General features: G+C 49.2%; 1 protein-coding gene across 2 annotated transcripts in view; it reads right to left on the bottom strand.

Annotated features, from left to right (window-relative positions):
- Positions 1-20,398, bottom strand: part of cdh11 (cadherin 11, type 2, OB-cadherin (osteoblast)) — a 231,756-nt gene that overhangs the window by 95,931 nt on the left and 115,427 nt on the right. For both annotated transcript variants that reach the window (XM_072517819.1, XM_072517820.1), the window contains exons 3-4: positions 5,705-5,999; positions 828-947 (exon numbers count right to left, since the gene is read on the bottom strand). In XM_072517819.1, the coding sequence (XP_072373920.1) occupies positions 828-947; positions 5,705-5,999 (415 nt within the window). The remainder of the gene's footprint in view (positions 1-827; positions 948-5,704; positions 6,000-20,398) is intronic.

Here is a 20,398-nt window from a genome sequence, read left to right as displayed (position 1 = left end):
TGTCCAACACTGAACACGGTGTTTCAGATAGGGTTTGGCTGGGATTGCCAAACCTTTAGGATTATCTAGACAGCCCAAGGAATTAAAGATTAACGTCCAGGATTACGCTGCAAGCAGCAATCAGGAGGATATTCATAGCGGCATTAAAATAAATGTTGTTCTTTGAAACTTTCTTTAATAAGGACACAGTCCACACCCAGTAAAAATAAGAACAAAGTTTTATTCACAAACGATATATACATAGTAAGAAGTCTTACAACACCAGGTTAAAGTCCAACATGTTTGTTTCAAACACTAGCTTTCCGAGCACTGCTCCGTCCTCAGGTGAAGGAGCAGTGCTCCGAAAGCTAGTGACTTCAAACAAACCTGTTGGACTTTAACCTTGTGTTGTAAGACTTCTTACTGTGCTCACCCCAGTCCAACGCCGGCATCTCCACATCATGATATGTACATAGACTTACCTGGTTCCTTCTTGGTCGGTTTCTTACTGTCCGACCATTTATACACTGGGTAATTGAGATACTCGCCCCGAGCAGGGGAGCTCATATTCCGCAAGGAGCACGGGGAATAGAAGCATTTCCATCCCGTAGGTCCTGTCTGGGATATTACACTTTATTTGAATACATTTGCTTATTAGTCATCAAAAGTGTGGAGATGGTAATTAAGTGATAAGAGTTGGCAAGCCATAGATCTTGAGCAAGGCGCGCCTGCAAAACTGAATTCCTCCCTTTATCCAGCTCCCTCGTGAGATAAATACCAACATTCCACCAGCCTGCGTGATACATTTTTCCACCAGTCTATTAGTATTAAATGGTTCCCCTTCATACCTGTCTGAGGCTCAACTGAGAAGTAAGGCTGACCCTCAAGAATGCTGTACACCAGCCGAGCGCTGTTCCCGTAGGATGGGTCATCGGCATCTGTGGCTGTGACTTGAATGACAGAAGTACCTGAAAGGGAAGCGATGATCACATTGTCAAAGGGAGCGAGGGAGTGATAAATGGAGACGGTGCATGAAAGACTGCAGTGAGCCCAAAGCCAAGCCTCACCATTTATCATGCTGTCAAAACCTTATACCTCGAGCTGTCAGCTGTGTGATACCAGAGTTTTGTTATGAAACGCTTTGCAAACTACACCAGGCAAGAAACTGTTGGCACTTTAAAAAGGACATTGAGGCACTTGTGAAGTTGCAAAAAAAGATTTACCTACCAGAAATGCTATATCTATCAGGAAAGATTGTGTGGCCCGGGGCTGCTCGCACTCGAAAAGCGAAGACTGGGGGGTGTGAACTGTAAAAGGCCTTGTAAAGATTCTGCAGGGGTTTGATTGGGTGGACATGGAGAAAATGTGCGGAATGTAATGCCCTCCTGCATGGCGCATTTGGTGATGGGGGTACATTTACTTGGGCAGGAGGGTGGCGAGCGGGTCCCTGCCACCTCCCCACCTCTGCCCCCTCCAGAGTGGGAAAGTCTCGTGACCTAAATGACCGAGTTGCAAAAACTCGGACAGCAATTAGATTCGAATGATCTAAAGTTAGCAACTGTGAAGGAAAAATCGAAGGAACCTGCGCACAATTCTGGTCGCCACACAACCAGAAGGATGTAGAGGCTTTGGAGAGGGTGCAGAGGAGGTTTACCAGGATGTTGCCTGGTCTGGAGGGTGTCAGCTATGCGGAGAGGCTGAATAGACTCGGACTGTTTTCGTTAGAAAGACGGAGGTTGAGGGGCGACCTTGATAGGGGTCAACAAGATTATGAGGGGCATGGATAGAGTGGATGGGCAGGCACTCTTTCCCAGGGTGGAGGGGTCAGTCACCAGGGGGCATAGGTTTAAGGTCCGTGGGGCAAAGTTTAGAGGAGATGGGCGAGACAGGTTTTATACACAGAAAAGTGAGTGCCTGGAACGCGTTGCTAGGGGAGGTTGTGGAAGCAGACACATTAACGGCGTTCAAAAGGCATCTCAACAAATGCATGGAGAGGACGGGTATAGAGGGATACGACACAAGGAAGTGCTGAGGGTTTTAGCCAAAGGTGATATCATGCCCGGTACAGGCTTGGAAGGCCGAAGGGCCTGTTTCTGTGCTGTATTGTTTTTGTCCTTTGTGTTTTATTGAGCCTTTCACAACCCCAGGACGTCTCAAAATGCTTTCCAGCCGATGAAGTACCTTTTCTGTAGTAATACAGGAATTTAAGTCACTTTGGTGTCATTGCAAGGTCGCACAAAACCGCAAAATGACAAGCACCCGATAACCTCTTATTTTAGTGATGGTGCTGGAGAATTGGGGTCCATTAGCCCAGTTGACTCGATGGCACAGGTATGTTGCAGAATAACACCACCAGAATAGTTTCCATCCCCCCCTGCCTGAGGTAGTCCCTGCGTTCGGCTTGCTCCTTTGTATTAACACGGCATAAGACACGATTAGTCAGCCTTGGGCAATGACGGCACTACATAGCGAGAATGATTGGGGATAATCATTAACCAGGATGTGGGTAGGAGGCAAAAGGCAGCACCCCTATACTTGCTCAAAATAATACCAAAGCTTTTTCTTCTCAACCCACAACTAGTTTGGTATGTCCATGTCCGAGAAAGAGACTGCAATAAAACTTATCAGCCTCTCTAATTCTACCTTTTATATCTAAGTGGCCTCTTTATTTCTTTTACAGCAGCTGTTGTAAATCTGATTCACCCGTGTACTGTCAGGAATTAAGAATTTACAACTCTTTTCACAATTGATTTTATTTATTGAGTTGAGGGACATTCTCAATGCTTGAGAATGAGAATTTATACCCTGTGCAATCCAGGACAGCATCAAACACTCCCAGGCCAGGAGCAAAATACCTCAGACGCAGGAGATATCTGAAGTAACAGCAGGAAGTGTTGAGAGATGCTCAGCAGGTCTGGCAGCATCTGTGGAGAGGGGAAGAGAGTTGACGGGACGGATTTTCATGGCGAAGACAGGAATCTGGTGGCGGGTTCATTTCCGGGTCATGAACCTGCCCACAATATTTAGAGTACCCAATTCATTTTTTTTTTTCCAATTAAGGGGCAATTTAGCGTGGCCAATCCACCTGCCCTGCACATCTTTGGGTTGCGGGGGTGAGACCCACGCAGATACGGGGAGAATGTGCAAGCTCCACACGGACAGTGACCCGGAGCCGAGATCGAACCCGGGTCCTTGGCGCAGTGCAGCAGTGCTAACCACTGCGCCATGTGCCACCCAAGGGAAGTAGAAGCCTATCGGTATTTTGGTGGAGGCATATTGTCAATGGAAATAGGCAGGGGTGGGGGGGGGGAGGGGGGGGGGAGTTACTGGTGGCTCCTCAATGATATGGGTATGTGGGAAGAGGCCTTTAATGTGACATTATGTGTAATGCCTGGCACATGAAGAGTTAATGCGGTACTATATTCCACCACCAGATGGCGCTGGGGAGCAGACCTGTAAAAAGGAATGTCTTTCAGGCTTCTGGGAGAATGGAGAGAGTGGAGAGAGACTAGGAGCAGAGCAGAGAACAATTTAAGATAGTGTGCAGGCAGTTAATATTACATGTATCACAATTGTATGGAAGCACTTCAGATCGATGTAGAAAATGACTGCACTTTGTGTGACGGCCAATTTGAAATGTTTGTAATGGCATTTTACAAATAAAGTATATTTTTGTAAAGCAAAAGGGAACTGGACCAATACTGCCCCAGCAAAGCCTACCAGCAGAGGAGGAATTTAACAAAGGGAAAAGCCACTCCACCACCCAGTTTTCAACAGTTAGTTTGCCAATTTTGGTTTTACCGTTGATCTCAAAATATGTGGATGTTGTCCAACAACCAGAAATAATTTGTGACATAACTAATTTTTAAAAATAAGTCCCTAATGTTGAAGAACCAATTTGTTTTGTGGCTGAGTGTACAGCAATAAAGAAATTCCAGAATGAATTATGTGTAAACAAGTACTATAACAGCGAATAGAGTGACAACAACTTACATTTACATTGCCCCTTTAATGCAGTTCAACCTCTCCAGATTCTTTACAGGAGTGATTATCAGACAAAATTTGCGATCAAGTCAGGTGAAGAGACATTGGGCAGACGGCTAGGAAGGGTCCATGGAGCATTTAGAAGGAGTAAGAAGACACAGCGCAGCAGAGAGATTTAGAGCTCAGTGTCTCGGCCTACCACCAGTGCTGACGCCTATGAAATGATGGGAATCAAGCATTTGCGAGGAGTCAGATTGAGAGGAAACGCAAAGATGTCAGGGAGGTTGAGGATGGAGGAGTTTACAGAGTTAGGAAGGGGGCAACACTATGGAGAGATTTCAAAGCAAGGATGCAAATGTTGAAACATAGTCGCTACAGGACTGGGAGCTATGTCGACCAGTGAACATTGGGGTGATGTGTGGACAGGACCCGGTGCAAGTTTGGATAATGACAGAAAAGGTTTGGAGTAGCTGAAGTTTACAATTAGTGCAAGATCCAAAGCCATGGCAGAGTATACAAACAAGGTATAGGAACTGGCGGAGGTCATTCGGCCCTTCAAGAGTCCTCCACCATTCAATAAGATTATGGCTGCTTTGATCATGACAATTTTTGCCCCATTGCCCTTGACTTCTTGGTAGATTTTACTCTGTCTAATTCAGCCTTTGAATATGTGCGATGACCCAACACAGGAATATCCATCACTAGAGGGACCACAGAATCATAGAATGCCTACGGTGCAGAAGGAGGCCATTCAGCCAATCGAGACTGCAGCAACCCTCCGAAAGAGCACCCTACCTCCCCCCGCCCTATCCCCGTAACCCCACCTAACCTTGGGACACTAAGGGGCAATTTGGCATGGCCAATCCACCTAACCTGCGCATCTTTGGACTGTGGGAGGGATGTGGAGCACCCGGAGGAAACCCAAGCAGACACGGGAGAACGTGCAAACTCTAAAGCTCAGAATCTAACCCGGATCCCAGGTGCTGTGAGACAGCAGTGCCAACCACTGTACCACCATGCCATAAAGGCATGGATGATAGTTGCAGCATTAGATGATCTGAGGCAGATGTGGTGGACACAGGCAATATTGCAGAAGTGAGAGTGTGAAGCCTTGGTGATTGAAATCAAATGGGGTTGGGAGCACAGCTACGGGTTGAATGGGATACCAAGGCTGCGAACAGTGTCACATAGTTGCCGAGCGAGGGCTGGAATCGGTGGTTGGGAAGCAGAGATTGTGGCAGGATGGAAGGCCAAGGCTTTGACCTTCCCAGTATTTAGTCGGAAAGAAATTTCTGCTGAGCCAATTCTGGAAGCTGGATCAGTAGCATTGACGAGTGAATAGATTGTGAGAATAAGATTGAGTGCAGTAATAAATAAGTAACTTAACAAAGGAGTATAGCACCAAATAAGCATAACAATAGATAAGTACAGGAATTAATGAGTAGACAAAGGAAGAGTGTAATGAATAAATGTACTAACAAATGCGTCTCGCAATGAATAAATGATTAAGTATCGGAGAACGATATTGAATGACTGTCGATTGAGGATAGAAAGATGAGCTTTAGACTAAGTGCCCTTATGAATGAGTGCAATAATGAATAAGTACAGATGAGAAAGGATGGACCGATGAATGACTATGAATACATGGTAACAATGAGTAATACATATGAATGATAACACACATCATAATGAACAAGAACAAATTTGCAGTGTAATGTTTGGTGAAGGCGATGGCACCTACCCACATTCGACATCTCGGGGACCATGGCGTGGTGAGGACCGGTCAAGAACTCGGGAGGGTTGTCATTAATATCCTGGACTTTCACAATGAACTCAGAGGGAGGCTCCAGCGGCTTGTTTGTCAGCCGGTCGACAGCTTGTGCCATCAAAGTATACTCAGCGCGCTCCTCCCGGTCCAGCGTCTTCGTTGCGTGGATGTTCCCTGTTTTCTCATCGATAACAAAAATAGTTCCGGCCCCCTCACCTGAGAGGATGTACCTGATCTTCCCTCCTCCGCTGTCCAGATCCGTGTGCAGCTGCAATGGGAAACAAGACATGTGAGGGATTACTGATCAGTATATACTGGCAACCCGCCCACATAACTCACCCAATAGAGTCTCACCATCTGGGTCCCTTTTAAAGGCTCACCCAAGAACCCATTATAAGGAGAGCTGCCCACTCTAAGCACCTGCTTGGAAAGAGTCAACATTAGGAATCCTTTTAATGAGGTGTTTTTACCACCAGGGACCCCTTTTTAAAGCAAGAGATTTTTCAGAAATGATGGGGACGATTCTCTGTCCAATTTGCGCTCCACGCACAACACTCACTGGGCGCAAACCAGATGAACATATTAAAGTAAGCATTGATATATGCTCGCCCCATTTCCAACTGGAGTGTCCGGCTCCTGGAACTCTCCATCACGCCAGCGCTATGTGGGCCTGGCGGGAATCACTACGGGTCTCCATCAACTAAGACCAGACATTGGAAGCTATTTACCCCTGGATGGTCGGAGATAGGGTAGTGTAGTGCCCTGGAACCCTGCCAGGACACCAGGTTGGCACTGCCAGGTGTCAAGGGGCACGGACAAGGGACGGGGCCTGTAATGGGCGTGGCCAGCAAAGCGGAGGTTTTGAGGAGCAACATGATGGGGGGGTAATTGAGGGAGACGCCATGAAAGGGGGGGGGAGGAGGGAGTTCATCAGGGACATGAAGGGAAGGCATGAAGGAAGGGATATTTGGCGACCCATGGCAGTGTGTCTCTCACTGGGGGTGGGGGAGGAGAGCTGGTTCCGACGATTGAGGGAGGGTGGCCTGATGCTGGTTGGAAGGGGGTGGGGTCTGAAGGAAGATCTTTTGGGAGGACCATCTTTCCACGATGCCAGAGATATTTGGGGGGGAGGGTGGCGGTGTGGGTAGCCTGAATCTTTCTTTGAGATCGCCCCCATCCTTATGAGGCCGGGCTTGCTGGTGTCTTCCGAACCACACATCTCTTCCTTGGCGGGTTTCACCGCAGGCTCCAGAGAGATAACTAAGTGTGGGAGAGTTGTAATGGGAATCGCGCCAGAACAGCCGGCGGGATTCGTACCGGCTTTCGCACCCGAAATGATGCTTTGGCCAGAATTCCCTGGCCATTCGTTGGCGGCGGGATTCCCTGGTCTGGCTGGCAGCTCAGCCCTGCCCGCTGGTTTCCCGGCAGAGTGGGGTGCGGAATCCCAATGACATCAGTGGGAGCAGAGATTCCCACTGCCAGAAAATGGAGGGCTAAAGAGCTGGCTTTGAAAGCAGACCAAGGCAGGCCAGCAGCACGGTTCAATTCCCGTACCAGCCTCCCCGAACAAGCGCCGGAATGTGGCAACTAGGGGCTTTTCACAGGAACTTCATTTAAAGCCTACTTGTGACAATAAGCAATTTTCATTTTCATTTCATCTCCCGCAGCCGGGAATCACAAGACTGGGAGGCATAAAATCCCGCCGACCATCATTTTTGAGAGAATTCCGCCCGATATCATCTGGACAAAGCTAAAATTTTGCTTTCTCTTTTATTATTAATCTCATTCAAGATTCCCAATATCTAAAGTTCTTCCCAATTTGTCCTTTTCCCCTTTTTACCCGATGCAGATTGCTTTCTTTACCACCTGGCTATGCTACCCCAAACTCATGATTGTTTAATGTTAACACCAAACAAGAATTTGTGTCCCAGTTCATAGAATCATAGAATCCTTACAGTGCAGAAGGAGGCCATTCGGCCCATCGAGTCTGCAGCGATCCTTGGAAAGAGCACCTTACCTAGGCCCACACCTCCACCCTATCCCCATAACCCACTAATCCCACCTAATCTTTTGGACACTAAGGGGCAATTTAACATGTCAAGCCAGCTAACCTGCACATCTTTGCGCTGTGGGAGGAAACTGGAGCACCGGAGGAAACGCACTCAGAGACGGGGAGAAAGTGCAAACTCCACAGTCGCCCGAGGCCGGATGTGAACCCGGCCCTGGTGCTGTGAGGCAGCAGTGCTAACCACTGTGCCACCATGCCGCCCCAGAATTTAGAGTACCCAATTATTGTTTTCCAATTAAGGAGCAATTTAGTGTGGCCAATCCACCTACCCTGCTCATCTTTGGGTTGTGGGGGTGAGACCCACGCAGACACGGGGAGAATGTGCAAACTCCACATGGACAGTGACCCGGGGCCGGGATCAAACCTGGGTCCTCAGCGCCATGGGCAGCAGTGCTAACCACTGCGCCACCGTGCCGCCAAACAGTTCTGGCATCCAGACCTGCCGACAAAGTTTAAGTGAGGATTCAATTGGCAACTCTTTCACTCTGGCATTACCTCTTGCCAAAAGAGGCAAGTTGTATCAACACACAGCCATCGAGCAACATCAAGTATGTTTAATTTATTATAATCCTCAACTCCTGTCCACTTTTCTCAGCCTTTCCTTTTCTTGTTCTGCTTCATTATCCCTCGGCGGCTCGAACCACAAAAGTGAGGAAATGATGCCTCTGCTGCATTCAGTTCTGGGCGCTGCCCGTCACTGCAGGATATGTTGGTCTTACTGAAGGGGTACAACACAGATTCACCATCGCTGCGTTTCTTTATTCGCCCATGGGATGTGGGCGTCGCTGGCCGGGCCAGCATTTATTGCCCATCCCTGAGGGCCTGCAAGGGTCAGCCACATTGCTGTGGGTCTGGAGTCACATGTAGGGGCAACAGCTTTCCTTCCCGAAAGGACGTTAGTGAACCACATGGGTTTTGGCGACAATGTTTCATGCTCATCATTTGACTCTAAATTCCAGATTTTCTTTTAATTGAATTCAAACTTCACCATCTGCCATGGTGTGATTCAAACCCAGGTCCCCAGAGCATTCCTCTGTGCTTCGGAAATACTCACAGCGACAATACCATACACCACTGCGTCCCAGCACTTGTACCAGGGCTTAGAGAGTTAAATTACAAGGAAGGTTAAGTAACCTTGGCTTCTGATCCCTTGAATTTAAAGGATTTAAGACTGAGGTGTTTAAACTGTTAAAAAGGATTCAATAAGGTGCTGATGGAGAATGTGTTTGCTCTGGACAGGGAATCACGTAAGGCCTAGTGGAAACCTCGAACTCCCTCCCACAGCAGGTTGGATGCGGAGAGACAATTGGAGCTTCCCAAATCACTCAATCCTTTTGTGATAGCGATAAGGATCGCAAGAGACACGGGGTGAACCCAGGTAAATGGGAGTTGAAATACAAATCAACCATGATCTAAAACAGTGGAATTCACTCATGGGGCTGAAGGAGATACAGCTGTTTTTGATGTTGCTGAATCATCCTTTTTCCCGGCTTCAAGGTTTTTTGAGAGATTTTTGGTGTTCCTAAGGCAGGGTTTCTCAAAGTGCGGTTGCGACCCGCGGGTGGGTCACGGACGGGTGTCGGGGGGGTGGGGGGGGTTTGCGAGGAGATCGGTCGCAACGTTCCCACAGTGGTCCCGATCGCGGGAGAAGGTCCCAACGGCCGCTGCTGCCATTGTTATTGAGAATAGCATCCGCTGCCACCTTTTAAATGAGCAGGAAATGAGACTGTGTGTAGTCTTCCAGCCAGAAGCGGCAGCAGTGAGCAGGTCACACACCCTGCAAGTACATTGACGTAAAGTGTCCTCCATGTGTGTGCTTTTGACACCAAATCACGGAGGAGAGCTTCTTCCACTTTCCAGCTGCTATCAAGCAGGGCAAGGAGACTGTGAAGATGAATCATTTTCTTACAAGTAAGAGACAGTCAAAGACACACATAAACAGTGTACCTACTGGTCAGGATTTCACATCTAAATCTGCTGGAGAGAGCTGCTCAGGAGAATCCACAGCAGAACAGAGCAGTGCTAGTGTTAGCTCTGTACAGAGCTCCAGTGCCTCTGGTGAACAGTTGACAAAGAAGAAGAAACGTACCGCGGAAAGAAAGCAGCATGAAGATGTGGTTTTGTCAATTGTGCCAATGCAAATAAGGCCGTAAAGTCCATGGGCGGGACTCAGGGGGTCGGAGAATCCCCGGCGCGCCGCGCGAATCGCGCCACACCGCTCCGACGCCGGGAGGCGATTCTCCGCAGATTGCCGCTATTGGCGCCGGCGTGGTCGGTGCGACGCCGTAGAGGGGCCCCCACCCGCTCGATTCTCCGGCCCAGATGGACCGAGCAGCCGTAGCAATAAATCCGAGTTCTGCCGGCGCCGTTCTAATATGCTCTGAGCCGGCGGGACCTCGGCGTTGAAGGGTCCGGGGGCAGCCTGTGGGGGGGGGGGGGGGAGGGGGGGTCCGACCCTGTGGGGGGGCCTCCGTTGTGGCTTGGCCCGCGATCGGGGCTCACCGATCGGCGGGCCAGCCTTTCGGGCTGGGTGCCTCCTTTCATCCGCGCCGGCTCCTGTAGCCCCACGCCATTTGGCGTCGGGGCCGGCGCGGAGAAGAAAGCCACTGTGCATGCGTGCGTTGGCACCGGTGCCACAGCGCATGCACGGACCCCGTGGCGCCCAGTTGACACCGGGGTCAGCAGCTGGAGCAACGTGAGTCAGTTATTTACTTACAGCTGACTCCAAGTGAAAAGAGTATCCTACTGTACCTGACCTGTGACAGCACATTAGAAACACACCAAAGCCCATAAAGCTGTCAGCATTCTGGAGTAGTCTCTCCCAGGAGTATCCAGTGCTGAGTAAAACAAGCATTTGGTTGCTGTTGTCCTTCACGACGACCTACATGTGCGCGGTTGGATTTTCCGTTCTCACAAAGGTGAAGACGACACAAAGGAACTGGCGAAGTGTGCACCTCCATCCCCCTCTCCTCCTGTGAATTTGATTGTCATGAGATCGTAAGGACCAAGCAGGCTCCCCTTTTGCATTAAAGCTTAGAAAAGCCGGCGTAGGTCGCCAAGGCCGGCCGGTTGGTTGGCACAAATGGGTCCCGGGAATAAAACGTTTGAAAAACACTGTTCTTGGGTGTCACCTGTCGTCAGTCGGTAAGCCTGTGTGTTTGTGTTGGAAATGAAATGAAATGAAAATCGCTTGTTGTCACAAGTAGGCTTCGATGAAGTTACTGTGAAAAGCCCCTAGTTGCCACATTCCGGCGCCTGTTCGGGGAGGCTGGTACGGGAATCGAACCGTGCTGCTGGCCTGCCTTGTTCTGCTTTAAAAGCCAGCGATTTAGCCCAGTGAGCTAAACCAGCATTGCAAGTCTTCCTCCAGGAGTTGAACATGTAAATCTCAGCTGGTAATTCCAGTGCAGAACTGAAGGTGTGCTGCATTGCTGGAAGTCTCCACCTTCAGATGCTATGTTTGAGGTTCTGCCTGCTCCCGTGGATCAGGTGGACGTTACAAGTCCGCTGATTTACTTGAAGATGAGCATACTGTGTGCTAGCCAATAACTACAAACTAAATTGTCATTCAGCTTTGCCTCATCCGAGCCTTTTTTTTGCCAATCGGCTGAATTATTGCAAGGTCCTGGCTGGCCAACCATCTTCCACCTTCTTGTAAGCTTTAGGTCATCCAAATGGCTGCTCCTACTGACATGCACTAAGTCTGTTCACTCATTATCCCTCTGCTCGGTGACCTACTTTGGCTCCCCACTAAGCAACGTCTCTAACTTAAAATTCTCACCCATATTTTCAAATCCCTCCATGGGCCTCACCGCTCCCTATCTCTCCAACCTTCTCTAACCCTACAATCTTCCGAGATCTCTGCATTTCTCCAAATCTGGGGCGGGATTCTCCGACCCTCCCGTCGGGTCGGAGAATCGCCGGGGGCTGGCGTGAAACCCGCCCCCGCCGGTTGCCGAATTCTCCGGCACCGGAAATTCGGCGGGGGTGGGAATCGCGCCACGCCGGTTGGCGGGCCCCTCCGGCGATTCTCCGGCCCGCGATGGGCCGAAGTCCCGCTGCTGGAATGCCTGTCCCGCCGGCGAGAATCAAACCACCTCTCTTACCGGCGGGACAAGGCGGCGCGGGCGGGCTCCGGGGTCCTGGGGGGGGGCGCGGGGCGATCTGGCCCCAGGGGGTGCACCCACCGTGGCCTGGCCTGCGATCGGGGCCCACCGATCCGCGGGCGGGCCTGTGCCGTGGGGGCGCTCTTTTCCTTCCGCCTTCGCCATGGTCTCCACTATGGCGGAGGCGGAAGAGACCCCCCTCCACTGCGCATGCGCGGGGATGCCGTGAGGGCCCGCTGACGCTCCCGCGCATGCGCCGCACGGCAAAGTCTTTTCCGCGCCAGCTGGCGGGGCACCAAAGGCCTTTCCCGCCAGCTGGCGGGGCGGAAATCAGTCCGGCGCGGGCCTAGCCCCTCAAGGTGCGGGCTCGGCCCCTCAAGATGCGGAGAATTCCGCACCTTTGGGACGGCGCGATGCTGGACTGATTCGCGCCGCTTCTGGCACCAGTCGGCGGGCATCGCGCCGATTGCGGAGAATCCCACCCCTGATCCTTTGAGCTTTCCCAATTTTATTTGCTGCACCATTGGTGGTTGCACTGCCTGCCATCTGCACCCAATGCCCTGGAATTCCCTCTCTCACTCGCTCCTCCCTTCTTTTCAGACACTCTTTAAAATCCACCTCTTCGACCAAGCTGTTGATCATCTGCACTGACGTCTCCTTCTGAGACTAGGGTCGCAATTCTAACCCGCCCATTGCGCCTGGGCGTGAATCCCCGCATATTGAAATGAGTCTTTAAACTAATTTAAATAAGCTCATCCAATTCGAAGCCGGAGTTTCCCGGCTCCCAGGATTCACTCCACCCACAGGCCCAGTGAGAGGCTGGCGCCAAACAACACTGGTTCCAAAAACTGAAACCAGACGTGATGGCCAGGCTGGTGGACCTGGAGGCCATTGGAGCCCCCAGGTGGTCAGAGACAGGGCAGGGCAGCGTCCTGGCACTTGGTAATGTCTTTAGGTCCCCACTCCAGAAAGAATTCCAAGTGGGGGATAATTGAAGTAAGAATCTCCCACAAAAATGATTAAGTGTGGGTGGATTGCGAAGGGAATCTCGACGGAGCAACCAGGTTCTCCCGCCCAAAATTTACTTTGGGGTGGATTCTCATTGCCGGGTGCCGGGATTGGGATTCCCAGTCGGGGAGAGAATGGAGCATCGAGGGGAAAATGGGATGGGCGGAAGCTCCAATCCCTGGCGATGACAGCACGCTACCCCCCCCCCCCCCCCCCCCCCCACCGCACCAGCGGCAGATCTCTTGACCTGCACAAATCCTGTGGGGCAGAGGATCACCACTGACAACTATACCCTGCCCTAACTGCTGACCCCCATGGCTGCCCTTTCCCATGTACCCTCCCACCCCTCGGAAAGCATCCCACCCCCCTTTTCCTGGATTGTTTTGCAAGCCTGGGTCTCCGGTGGGGTGTTAATCCAGCAGAAGCCATGGCCTCCTCCATGCTGCTGTGGAGTACAAGGGCTGCTGGCCTCCCTGATTGGCTGGCAGACCTCGGTGGGCTTGGCATCAAATCCCAGGGTGTTCAGTCCGAGGAAGGTCCACTGTTGTCCTCTTAATGGATAGAAGATATACAGTGGGACTCCCTCCTAAGATTTAGCGCTTGTGTCTTGCCACTTTCTCGGGAGGCACATGAGATGCCTGCTAAAAATAGAAAATTCTGCCCACGTTCTCTGTCCAGAATCCAGATTCTTGCTCTCCAGAAGCTTCTCAGTATAATTAGCTCTCCAACTCCACCCACAGATTTAAGCGTTTGAGTATAGAAGTATAGTTATAAATATCTGTTTCTGGACTAATGTAATCAAACACAGATCAATCAAACCATTGTACCAGACAATGCCAGATGACATGTTAGCCAGCTCGATTATTTTAAGAACCTTTACCTCTGTGGGGTTCAAGGGATGCATGTGTCCTTATCCCCCAACAGTTCTATGATGTACCACACTGTCCTGCAAGAAAGGGGCAAAATGATTGTGTAGAAGTGTGTTTGAATTATGTTTCTTCCACAGCTGACTGGCTGGAGTATTATGAAGGCAGCGGGTAGTGGGTGGTAGTATTACTCAGTGTGCGAGAGTGAGGTGGGGTATCTGGATGTGAGGTCTGAGCCCTGACTGTTAGGGAGTGCTGTTGGGTGAATGCTGGATGTGTAGTGCGTTGGGTAGCATGAAGGGCTGGTGTTGTGGTGGGTAAGTGATGTCGTGTGAAAATGTATTCAATGACCTTGACCACCCTCGTGAAGTTATTCGACTTCTTGTGTCCCTGCGGCAGACCTTTGCGACTGGAATCCAGGTATTGACCTCTGTGACAACCTGCTCCCGATCCCTGCTGAGGGTAATCTTTGAGGTTTCCTGGCCTCCTGAGGAACAGATGAGGACCGTCAGAGGATACAGCACGATGTAGATCCGTTGGAGACTTGGGCAGAGAGATGGCAGATCAATCCGGGCAAAAGTGAGGTAATGCATTTTGGAAGGTCTAATACAGGTGGGAAAGATATAGTGAATGGTAGAACCCTTCAGAGTATTGGCAGGCAGAGGGATCTGGGTGTACAGGTCCACAAGTCACTGAAAGTGGCAACACAGGTGGAGAAGGTAGTCAAGAAGGCAAATGGCATGCTTGCCTTCATTGGCCGGGGCATTGAGTATAAAAATTGGCAAGTCATGTTGCAGCTGTATAGAACCTTAGTTAGGCCACACTTGGAGTATAGTGTTCAATTCTGGTCTCCACACTACCAGAAGAATGTGGAGACTTTAGAGAGGGTGCAGAAGAGATTTACCAGGATGTTGCCTGGTTTGGAGGGCATTAGCTACGAAGAGAGGTTGGAGAAATTCGGTTTGTTCTCACTGGAGCGAAGGAGGTTGAGGGGCGACCTGATAGAAGTCTATAAGGTTATGAGGAGCATGGACAGAGTGGATAGTCAGAAGCTTTTTCCCAGGGTAGAGGGGTCAATTACTAGGGGGCATATGTTTATGGTGCTACAGGCAAAGTTTAGAGGAGATGTGCGAGGGAAGTTTTTTACACAGTGTAGTGGGTGCCTGGAACTGGCTGCCAGAGGAGGTGGTGGAAGCAGGGACGATAGTGACGTTTAAGGGACGTCTTGACAAATACACAAATATGACGAGAATAGAGGGATACGGACCCCGGAAGTGTAGAAGATTTTAGTTTAGATGGGCAGCATGGTCAGCGCAGGCTTGGAGGGCCGAAGGGCCTGTTCCTGTGCTGTACTTTTCTTTGTTCTTCTTTGTTCTTGGCATTACTCATCCAGTCCACCTCCACCGGTAAAGACCTCCACCATCACACTCATCACCCTCCCACTGTCCTGGCCTTATAGGGGTTGGTTTAGCACAGTGGGCTAAATAGCTGGCTTGTAATGCAGAACATAGCAGCAGCGCAGGTTCCCCGAGCAGGTGCCGGAATGTGGCGACTAGGGGCTTTTCACAGTAACTTCACTGAAGCCTACCTGTGACAATAAGCGATTATTATTAGGTTTACATGTTCCAAAATCCAGCAACAATATTTAATATGGCTTCCCTCAAAGGGGTGGGGTGGGTGGGGGGTGGATAGCCTGCCTTTAAGAAGTGCAGACTGGCTGTGCCACATGTTGTCAGGACATCACTGATCAACCCCATTCTTAGCGCAGGCACCAATCAACAGCAAGGAAAGCACTCGGACCCCATGCTGCACCATGGTAATGAGCTGGGAGCACTAAATCTGCACATTGCCTGCCCGCAGCAGAACAGGGAGGGGCTGGTGACAAATCATAACCCCCCCCCACCCCAACACCAAAGAACAGGACCCTTTGTGTTTTGCCCCACCAAAGAGATTCAGCGGAAAAAAAACTCTTCAAACTATAGTGTGGAACACAAGTGTGTGAACAGTTAACACACATTATATCCATGGTTCCACCTCTCACTGTTTTACATGAGCCATGGAACAGTTTCATAAGTAGCATCAGCACTGAAAGTGCGAATGTAGAATCCTTTTTTTCCCAGCAGAGGATCGGCAGAATATAAAATTCTCGACCACCTGTACAAGTCAAGCACATCATGACATTTAAGAAGGAGTTGGTGGAAAAATATTGGTGAGAAAGAGCAGGGGCGATGGGCTGATAGGGGTTGGTGCGGATTTGCAGCGGCGCAGGTGCAGGTGTCAGCTGTGGCCCTGCAGGCAGCGCTCTCTTCTCTGAGTCACAAGGTTAGGAATTCGAGTCCCACTCCAAAGACTTTGAACACACTTACAGCAGCGCTGTAACTGAGGCTGCTCTGCACTGTGCGAGGTGCTGTCTTTCAGAGGAACGCAATCACCACTGAGAGAGTATCTTCAAGGAGAGACAACTGGGGTGGGGGTGGGGGTGGGGATGGGGAGGGGGGGGGGGGGGGGTGAGGGGGATGGTTTACCACATGGCGTGTTTCTATCTATCACCCTCAAGCAAATAAGCCCCCACATCTGGACAGGGTAGATTTCCCTGCATGCATCCTGGGGGCAGTATTGTGGCAGGGGAGCAGGTGAAGAAGTAAAGAACATTGGAGTGAAATTTCATGTACGAGCAACTCAGAATATTTTCTCTTACAATTGTCCCAATTTTTTTAAATATAAGTTTAGAGTACCCAATTTTTCCAATTAAGGGGCAATTTAGCGTGGCCAATCCACCTACCCTGCACAACTTTGGGTTGTGGGGGCGAAACCCACGCAAACACGGGGAGAATGTGCAAACTCCACACGGACAGTGACCCAGAGCCGGGATCGAACCTGGGACCTCGGCGCCGTGAGGCAGCAATGCTCCCTCACTGCGCCATCGTGCTGCTCCTACATTTGTCCCAATTTTTTGGGTTTTTAAAGAAATGGTTGTGAGAAAGAATCAGCAATTAACTGTTTTCCGGCTTCCCCTCCCCTCGGAGAGCACGCGGTTTGGGGCAGAATTGGGAGTCGATCTGATACACGGGGTATCACAATTATTCGGGCACAATGCTGACTCTTTTCCCGTCCGTTATCGTTTGTGTGTTGAAACAATATGAATGCGTTCAGTTTCTCAAATCCTATTAGGCCCGAGGATCATTTTACTCCTTTTCCTGTTTTTTGACACTGATAAATTTTGGAGAAATCTCCCGTGTCAATTTTCAGTCCCTTTGATTAGCGACTCAGTGGAAAAGAGATTGAGTTTGGAGACAGTGATTTGCCAACCGCGCGTCGCAATATCCTTATCTCCCCTTGAGTAAATAAGACTTAAGGTTGATCGGATTGAGAGGTTTGAGGTGACCAGAAGATAGAGAGACATTAGTCCACTACCCACTGTCTTCATAATACTCCAGCCAGTCAGCTGTGGAAGAAACATAATTCAAACACACTTCTGCACAATCATTTTGCCCCTTTCTTGCAGGACAGTGTGGTACATCATAGAACTGTTGGGGAACACATGCATCCCTTGAACCCCACAGAGGTAAAGGTACTTAAAATAATCGAGCTGGCTAACATGTCAACTGGAATTGTCTGGTACAATGGTTTGATTGATCTGTGTTTGATTACATTAAAATTACAGCCAGGCCGTTCAAGGGCAGCTCTTCACACAAAGTGTAAAGGAAATCTGGAACACTTTGTCCCCACAAAAAGCGAATAGAGGCCGGTGGTCAATTGACAAGTTCAAAGCTGAGATGTTTGTTTCATGTTAAGAGACGCAGAACCGAGGCATGAGGTATGGGCTTGTTTTCTTTATTGGTATTTGACCATCAGGCAGGCAGGTTAGGGTTAACCTTGGGGCCTACCCACCTTTCCCCATCACATTCTCAGGCCATGGCAACCTCACCCTCTTTACCGAATTTTCATTGCTGCTACCCCCCCCCCCCCCCCACCCCCCGCCGCCCACCTTTCCCTCCGCTCTTATTTTCTCCTGTAACCATTTACATCTCCTTTAGACCTGCGTCATTACTGCATCGTCTTGAATGCACATTTACCCGTGACATCAATTTGGCGATTTTCCGGAGGTTTGGGGATTTCAAAAGAAACTATTAGGACAGAAAGAGAGAAATCTTTTTCCACGCGCAGGAGAGTTCAAGGAAAAGGTTCATAACCTTAAAACCAGAGCCAAGCCATTTATGGAGAAGTTAGGAAACGCTTGTTTATGCAAGGGTGTCGAGGAATGAAATGCTCACAAGGGGCAGTGGACACTATCTCAATTCCTAAATTAAATCTGAGATGGGTTGATTTTTGCCGGGCAAGGTTCTTCCAGGGCATGGAGCCAAGAGTTAAGATCTAGATTAGGCATGAGTTCATTGCATGATGGAAGAAACTCAAGGAATTTAATCCTTGTAAGGACAAGAGGAGACCATACTGCCCCTTACCTTGTGGATAAATAGTACCCTAACCAAAACCTCTGCCTTTTTCTTTATCCCTGCTGCCTGTTTTTCCCTTGCCTGAACTGTATATATGTTAGAAAGCTGTTCATCTCTAACATCTTCCAGCTCTGACAAAGGATCGTCCATCTGAAACATTGGGCAGGATAAAAGAAAAAACTTTGTAAATCCATTCAGTGCTTCTATCGATCCATTTTCCCCTCACCACTGTCTCCACTTCCTCCGCCCCCCCACCACCACCACCACCGCCACCCCACCCCCCACGAGGGCCTCTGCCTCCTGTTCCAAGTTGTCCTTTGACACATTGCTTACCTCTGTTCTGCCATTAACACATTCTGATCTCTTAATGTGCCACTATCAGCACCCTTCTGAGTTTAGCCTTAATCATCCTCATTTACATTCCCTTTGTCTTTTTATCCACGACATCTTTTTCCATCTCCGGCGATCCACTGGCCCTCTCTCCAGCCCCACTGCTCCACACAACCACCCCCCGCCCCTTCCCCACACCCTCCCACCACCACCACCACCACCAACAAGAAAATAAATCCCATCCCATTTCCAGTTCTCTCTCCACAGATCTGCTGAGATTGTCCAACACATTCTGTTACTGCCTTGTAAAAACTATTGTTGGGGAATAAACAAATGTCAGACATTAAACAAGTACCCATGGGAGAAGGCAGCAAAAATATTGCAGCAATAGCTTGGAACCAGGAGTCTAGGGAGAACGAAGAACTTTAAAAAAAACTTGTGTTTATGCGATGCCTTCCAAGATATCAGGATACCAATTAAAATGCATTGAAATGTCGCCACCGTTATAAAGTGGGAAACAGCAGTCATTTTGTACACAGCAAGTTCAACAGTGAGAAAGCGACCAGATAGTCTGCTTTTGCGATGTTGATTCAGGAGCAAGTACTGGCCAGGACACCAGGCAAGTCTCTCTTACTCTTTGAAATAATCTCAGATTAACATCAGATTAGATGTTAAACTGAGCTCTGTGTCTATTCTCTCTATGTTCAGTAAATAGTACTGGAGAAACTAATGACACTGAAAGGCAACAAACGCCCTGGACTCGATGGCCTACGGCTTAAGGGGTTCAAGGGAGGCAGCTGCAGAAAGGGTTGGATTTGCTCTTCCGAAACTCAGGAATGGGAATGGTTCCCATGGATTGTGAAGCAGCAAACTGAGTCTCCCTGCTCATGAAAGGAAGGAAAATGTCATCAGGAAAATGCTACTGTGAATTATTAGGGGCGTAGTAACAGGTCACGAGAAAATCATGAGATACATTGACAGAATCAGCATGGATTTGTGGCAGGGAAATCGTATTTGACAAATCTGCTGGAGTTTTTGAAGTTGCAGCTGGCAGAGTGGGTAAGAGGGAAGCAATGGATGCAGTTTATTTGGATAGTCAGACAAACAAATGTTCAACAAGGTGCCATACAGGGAATGATTCCACAAAATTGGTGCTCATAGGATTGGAGGTAATATGGATCGAGGATGGTTCATGGACAGAAGAAAGGGAGAAGGGAGAGTAGAAAGAATAAATGGGTCACTTTCAGGTTGACATTCTGTAATGAGTGGGGTGCCGCAAAGATCAGAACCTGGGCCTCAACAATTTACAGTCCATATCAATGACTTAGACAAGGAGACTGAGTGTCGTGTCCCAGATTGCTGGTGGACATTGTGAGGCGTACACAAAGAGGTTGAAGATGGATTTAGAGAGGTTAAACGAATGGGGAGAAATGTGAATATAACATTGAGAAATGGTAGGAAAATGCAAAAGCAGAGTGTTTTTTCAATTACTGACATTGGGAAATGTTTGCATTCATAAAGATCCATGAATCATGTATAGAATGTTAACATGTAGATCGAGCAAGCAATTAGGAAGGTCCAATAGTCTTTATTACAAAAGGATGGGAGTATAAGAGTACCTAAGTCTTACTACAATTATATTGGATCTCGATGGACCACACCTAGAGTATGGTGGGCAGGTTTTGTGTCTTTACCTAAGGAGGGATATACCAGGCCTTAGGTAGAAGGCAACAAAGGTTCATTCAACTCATTCTTTAGGTGAGGTGTTTATCCTGTGAGGAGAGATTGAGGAAACTGGGTTTATATTCCTTCAAACCGCGTTGTCTAGACTTTTC

Source organism: Scyliorhinus torazame, chromosome 10 (assembly GCF_047496885.1).
Source record: "Scyliorhinus torazame isolate Kashiwa2021f chromosome 10, sScyTor2.1, whole genome shotgun sequence".
NCBI classification, from domain to species: Eukaryota; Metazoa; Chordata; class Chondrichthyes; order Carcharhiniformes; family Scyliorhinidae; genus Scyliorhinus; species Scyliorhinus torazame.
Note: the sequence above shows the minus strand (reverse complement) of the source record. Positions and strands in the feature narration are given on the sequence as shown.